At 53.8% G+C, this 5,840-nt stretch overlaps 1 protein-coding gene across 1 annotated transcript; it reads left to right on the top strand.

Annotated features, from left to right (window-relative positions):
• Positions 1-1,148: 1,148 nt before the first annotated feature.
• On the top strand, positions 1,149-5,840 carry ZNF503 (zinc finger protein 503). Its single transcript, XM_084845213.1, has 2 exons — positions 1,149-2,130; positions 3,356-5,840. The coding sequence occupies exons 1-2, from the start codon at positions 1,810-1,812 to the stop codon at positions 4,928-4,930; spliced, it is 1,896 nt and encodes a 631-aa protein (XP_084701339.1). The 5' UTR covers positions 1,149-1,809; the 3' UTR covers positions 4,931-5,840.

Raw genomic sequence — 5,840 nt, 5'->3', positions numbered from 1 at the left:
AGGCTTGTTTACTCGGAAGTAAGTTCCACTGAGTTCAATGAGACTTAGGCCCGGGAAAGTATGTATAGAATTACGTTCTTAATTACGCAGGAATTCTGAAAAAAAGATGGTGGTGAAGATGATAACGGGGTCGCCGCGGAAAAACGCCTTGATCACGCAGCGCACTTCTGCAAGGTGTCCGCTGCGGTGCCTCTGCTAAGAGAAGTGAGAGTCGCTCCTTGTTTTGTTGGCATACAAATTGCATTTACTCGGAGAGCGATTTACTCTTTAAATTGAATGGCTCTTTTTCAAGGGAAGTCGTCTGTCTGTCTGCCTCTTTGCCCCCCCCCCCCTTCTTCCTTCAAGTCGCACTAGGCTTGTAATCAGCAACAAAACCTGACATAAATCAAGGGAGGATTGACAGGGGCTGACAAATAACTGATTGATTGCGGTTGGGGAGCATTGACAACTGACGGAGGAGAGGAGAGGAGAAAGATCCCCCCCCCCCCGCAAACTCCAAAAAGCGGGGGCGGGGAGAAGGGGAAGACGGAACGGCTAAGAAAGGGCGGAGTATTGCAAACATGTGACACCAACGTCTCCCAATCTCTGTTCAGAGCCTGTAAGTGTCACTATAGTCCCGATTGGAGGATTTTGGACTCGTACTTCAGGAGGCAAGGAGCTTTTCGTTCCCTAGTTTCGCGCTCTAAAAAGATAAAAAAAATGTTATGCGATGGGCAAGATTTAGAAGAAAACAAAACAACCCCCCCCCAAAAAAAAACAAAGCATCTCATAATTTCCTGGTGTTTGAAGAAAAGTACAATGAAACCCTCACAGTCATTTATCAAGGAAAAGGAAAGAAAGCCCCTGCGTATAGGTCCCCTACCTTTAGCATCTCAGGGTTTGCTTTTATGGGTGGCAATGAAGGGAATCACTGCGCAGTGCAGTGATTTCTAAGGTTGGGTGCATGGAAAGTCAGTAGTGCAGATCTCTTTGGAACTTTGCCCCTTGTCCTTTTCTAGAGATCTTTAAAATGTCTCACTCCCGCCAGAGCTAGAATGGTGGAGAAATGCTGAAGCGAAAAAAATAATGCCGAGTGGCTAACGTGAAACACAGAATTGATGCAAGCCCATCCATCCTGTCCTTAAGAGCAACAACAAGAGGAGGGGAAGGCAAAGGAGAGGAAGAAAGAAAGAGACGATTAAAACACACGCACGGAGGGGTGGTGGTGGAAAAGCCCCTGAAGAGGGACGGTGACGTCACATCCCCTTGACCCTCCAATCACCTCGGGGTCCCATTTGATTGGAAGGCGGCAAAGGCTTTAATCTCCGACTAATTCAGCTGCTTTTGAAGTGAGTTTCTTTGCCAGATCCGAGGCTGGATGGGCAGCGGCTCGCATCATAGCTGAACTGGGAGGCGGAGAAAAGGAGGCGGCCGGGAGAAAGCCCGGGGCGAGCAAGCCAGCGAGCGAGCAAGCCAGGGAAAGGAGAGGGACTGGGACAGGGGAGAGCAGAAATCCAGATTCCCCGCCCCGCCCCGCCCCTCCATCATCGAGAACAAAATACAAAGCAAAACACGAGGATTATTTCTGTTTTATAGTATCTCTAGCCAAATTCCGAGCCACCTTTTAAATACCCTCTTTTGGAGAAGCCCCCCGCCCCACAAGGACGTCCTAAATTTTGGAGCAGTCTTCCATATTTTTTCTAAGTGTGCATATGTGTGCGATTCCCTCCCCTTAAGCATAAAAATCGAAAGCAGACGCCCTGTTTCGGCTCCTGAGCAGCGCGCCTGGCGCTCCCCCACCCCGCCAGTGTCCATGCGAGGCTTTGGGTCATGATTACATCCCCCTCGCTTTCTGCCGTAAGAAGTAGTCAGCACGGAGGAGGAGGCGGAGGAGCAGTAGGAGGAGGAGGCGCGAGAGCTCTCGGAAACAGCCGCAGCTCTGATCTTGCCTGGCGAAGCGGGCACTCTGGGAATCCTACCAGCAGCAGCAGCACCAAGCCTTTCTTCCATTCCGTCCCACCCTCGGACCCTTTACGCCAGGCGAACCGCCTCCCCATCAAAGTCTTGAAAATGCTCACGGCACGGACTGGACACATTTTGCACCCCGAATACCTTCAGCCTTTGCCTTCCACTCCGGTCAGCCCCATCGAGGTAAGACCACCACAGTCGGGGGGGGGGGGTGCGTGTGCGAGCGAGCGAGCGAGCGAGCGAGAGAAAGAAAGAAAGAAAGAAAGAAAGAAAGAAAGAAAGAAAACCCGCCTGGCTGGGTGAGCCTTTTGACACGCGAGAATCCTTTGTAAGGCGCTCCCCGGCTTCCAGACCGCCCCCCCCCCCGCGCCGGGACAGCTGCCGAGTAGCGCAATCCTATGCATGTCTACTCGGAGGTAAGCCCTGCTGTGTTCGCTGGAGCTTCTCCTATAGAAATGTGTACTGGATTTCGGCCTCGGTCCTGGTAGATTTATAAATGTAATCAATCTAGTCCTAATAATGATCTTTTACCAGGAATAGTCCCATTAATTTCATGTTGCGGTTCCCGTGGCTTTGCTCCTAAAGGTTTATTCTACTTAAAACTGGACTCCACTTTTCTCCAATGGAATTCGCAATTCAATATGCAGGCTCACCCTTCACCCCCTCCCGCCCCACCCTTTATTTCGTGTATATTATTGAAGCAAAAGGGTTGTAATCTGGATCTAGTCAGCATAGAACTGACTCATACCTTGTTTTTGAGACGAACTCTCTGATCTTTTATTGTGTGTATTAAGAGAAAGAATTTGGCGTGGCTGGGTGGGGAACTGCATGTGAAGCAGATCAGATCTTTGGGATGATAATAGACTGATCCTTAGGTGTGCTGCAATGGGGCGGCGGCGGTGGGTGGGAAATGGATGAAAGGGAAGAGATTTCCTGAAGGTTTCACTCGAAGAGCTTAGCTCTGCTGGCTCGGGATCTGTTTATAGTGTCAACGAAGGATCCACTCAGTTGGGCGCGCGTTGCGCAGGGGCGGGGGCATGTGGAGGAGCGAAAGTAGAGGGCGAAAAGGCTGAACTTCTCTTAACAATGACTGAGCGGGTTGCGGGGGGGGGGGTGCTCGCGTGACCAGCTTTAAACCAAGCGATTTGCATGACGCCCTAGACGTTCACGTTTTAAAATGCATAATTAATATAAACGTCTAAATTATCTGGCCAGAAATTAAAGCTCGGTTCCATAGGCCTCAGAGAGGCGTCCGGGCTGTTGACTGCGCCTCTCAGCAGTTACAGAGGGTTCCTGTGTTCCTTTGGAACTTTGCGTTTTCCTCGACACTCTTGCCTTTGATCCGCTGGCAAGGCCTTGGCACTAAAGGTTTGCGTTTCTCCCCCCTCCCCCCCCCCGATTCCTGCAGTTAGACGCGAAGAAGAGCCCGCTGGCCCTCCTGGCTCAGACTTGCTCGCAGATCGGCAAGCCCGACCCGTCGCCCTCCTCCAAACTCTCGTCAGTCACGTCCAACGGCGGCGACAAGGAGGCGTCCAAATCGGGGCCCCTGAAGCTCAGCGACATCGGCGTGGAGGACAAATCCAGCTTCAAGCCTTACTCCAAGCCCGGCGCCGACAAGAAAGAGCCGTCGGCGGCAGCGGCGGGCTCCGCCGGTGCCGCGGCCGCCTCGGGGGGAGGCTCGGGCGGCGGCGGCGGCGGGAGCGGCGGCGAGAAGTCCGGCTTCCGGGTGCCGAGCGCCACCTGCCAGCCGTTCACGCCAAGGACAGGCAGCCCCACCTCCAGCGCCTCGGCCTGCTCGCCCGGCTTGCTGCCCGGCGGGGACGGCAAGGGCGGCGGCGGCGGCGGCGGCGACGCCGACAAGAAGGACGCCTCGGACGGCTGCGGCAAGGGCGGCTCGGAGGCGCCCGGGGGCCACGGCCGGCTGGGCGCGGGCTGTGGCGGGATTACGGCGGAGCTGAGCCAGGCGCACGAGAGCGCCAAGGGCCTCCTGGCGGGCTCGTCGTCGTCGTCGTCGTCCGCGTCCTCGGACTCGTCTTGCAGCGGCGGCAGCACGGTCACGTCGTCGGCCGCCGCCGCCTCGGTGCTGGGCTCGGGCTTGGTGGCGCCCGTGTCCCCCTACAAGCCCGGGCAGACGGTGTTCCCGCTGCCGCCGGCCGGCATGAGCTACCCGGGGACGCTGGCCGGCGCCTACGCGGGCTACCCGCCGCAGTTCCTGCCGCACGGCGTGGCGCTCGACCCCACCAAGTCCAGCAGCCTGGTGGGCGCGCAGCTGGCCGGCAGCTTGGGCTGCAGCAAGGCGGCCGGCTCGAGTCCCCTGGCGGGCGCCTCGCCGCCGTCGGTGATGACGGCCAGCCTGTGCCGAGACCCCTACTGCCTGAGCTACCACTGCGCCAGCCACCTGGCCGGCGCCGCCGGCGCCTCCTGCGCCCACGACCAGGCGCTCAAGTCCGGCTACCCCTTGGTCTACCCGACGCACCCGCTGCACACGGTCCACTCGTCGCTGAGCGGCGCCACGCCGCCCTCGCTCGCCGGCCACCCCTTGTACCCTTACGGCTTCATGCTCCCCAACGACCCCCAGCCCCACATCTGCAACTGGGTGTCGGCCAACGGACCGTGCGACAAGCGCTTCGCCACGTCCGAGGAGCTCCTCAGCCACTTGCGGACTCACACCGCCTTCCCGGGCACGGACAAGCTGCTCTCCGGATACCCCAGCTCCACCTCCTTAGCCAGCGCGGCGGCAGCAGCCATGGCTTGCCACATGCACATCCCCACCACGGGGGCCCCGGGCAGCCCCGGCACGCTGGCTTTGCGCAGCCCGCACCACGCCTTGGGACTGAGCAGCCGCTACCACCCGTACTCCAAGAGCCCCTTGCCCACCCCCGGAGCCCCAGTGCCTGTCCCGGCGGCCACGGGACCCTATTACTCCCCTTACGCACTCTATGGCCAAAGACTGACGACAGCGTCCGCTTTGGGATACCAGTGAGTTTTGGGGGCTTTTGACTTTTTCCTTTTTTTCTTTTTGTGGTCAAAGGGGGTGGTGGGAAAGCAACACTTGTGGGGGGAAGAACACAAAGCAGCCCTTCGAAACTTTCCTAAAAAAGCAAACAAAAGAAAATTGAAATTTGACTTTTTTATATATATATAAAGATAGTGTTCATCTTGAGGACTGGATCCATGGGCACTGTATTTATTTATGTTAGCTTCAAGCGGGACAATGAATCAATAAAAGTGCATTACGTAACTTCAGCTCAATAGGCTTAAAGGAAAAAAATTAAAGTGGAAACACCCGTTGTAGAATATAAATAAATAAAAAGAAAACAAAAATAGAGGTCTTCTCTTTAATGTTACTTTAAAATTGATATAATTGTATTGTACGTTCTTATTTAATGTCTCATTTGGGTTGGGTGGGGAAAAAACCTAAACGCATGTCTCCTAAAACCACCACCACCACCACCACCACCACCACTTAAGTTTGCAATTTGTCACCTTGAATTTCAAATTGCAATTATTTTTGAAGAACTATACCATCGCAGAAAGAGAATTGGTATTTTTTGTATGAATTCTGGAAGAAAGGAAACCCAACAACAACTCTATTCCAAAAACCTCCATTTGCCTTATTTTTGTTCTTTAAAAGGAACACGACTATTTTTTAATTTTTAAGTCCACCCTGTAGAAGGGGCAGAAACAAGGATGACGTCATGTATTTAAAATAATAGACAATGTATCGCTTTAAAAGATTAAAACTCCGTATATTTGATGTATTAAAAAAGGTTTTACTTTTCTTTTGAAATCACTTTTTGGAGTCTGTTATAAATACACCTAAATGCGGTCTGGATGGAAACTAACAAGGAGAAAAAATACCTAAGCATTTATTAAATTTAATGAATGATGAT

Source organism: Heloderma suspectum, chromosome 3 (genome assembly GCF_057233095.1).
Source record: "Heloderma suspectum isolate Gila_16-S chromosome 3, 16-S_ref, whole genome shotgun sequence".
Taxonomy (NCBI): Eukaryota; Metazoa; Chordata; class Lepidosauria; order Squamata; family Helodermatidae; genus Heloderma; species Heloderma suspectum.
This window is presented reverse-complemented; position numbering and strand designations above follow the sequence as displayed.

Bases quoted from the DNA above. Each gene is read 5' to 3' on its own strand.
- ZNF503 (XM_084845213.1), top strand. From the start codon at position 1,810: ATGATTACATCCCCCTCGCTTTCTGCCGTAAGAAGTAGTCAGCACGGA. The intron at 2,131-3,355 runs GTAAGACCACCA...CGATTCCTGCAG, and splicing joins CTCCGGTCAGCCCCATCGAG to TTAGACGCGAAGAAGAGCCC.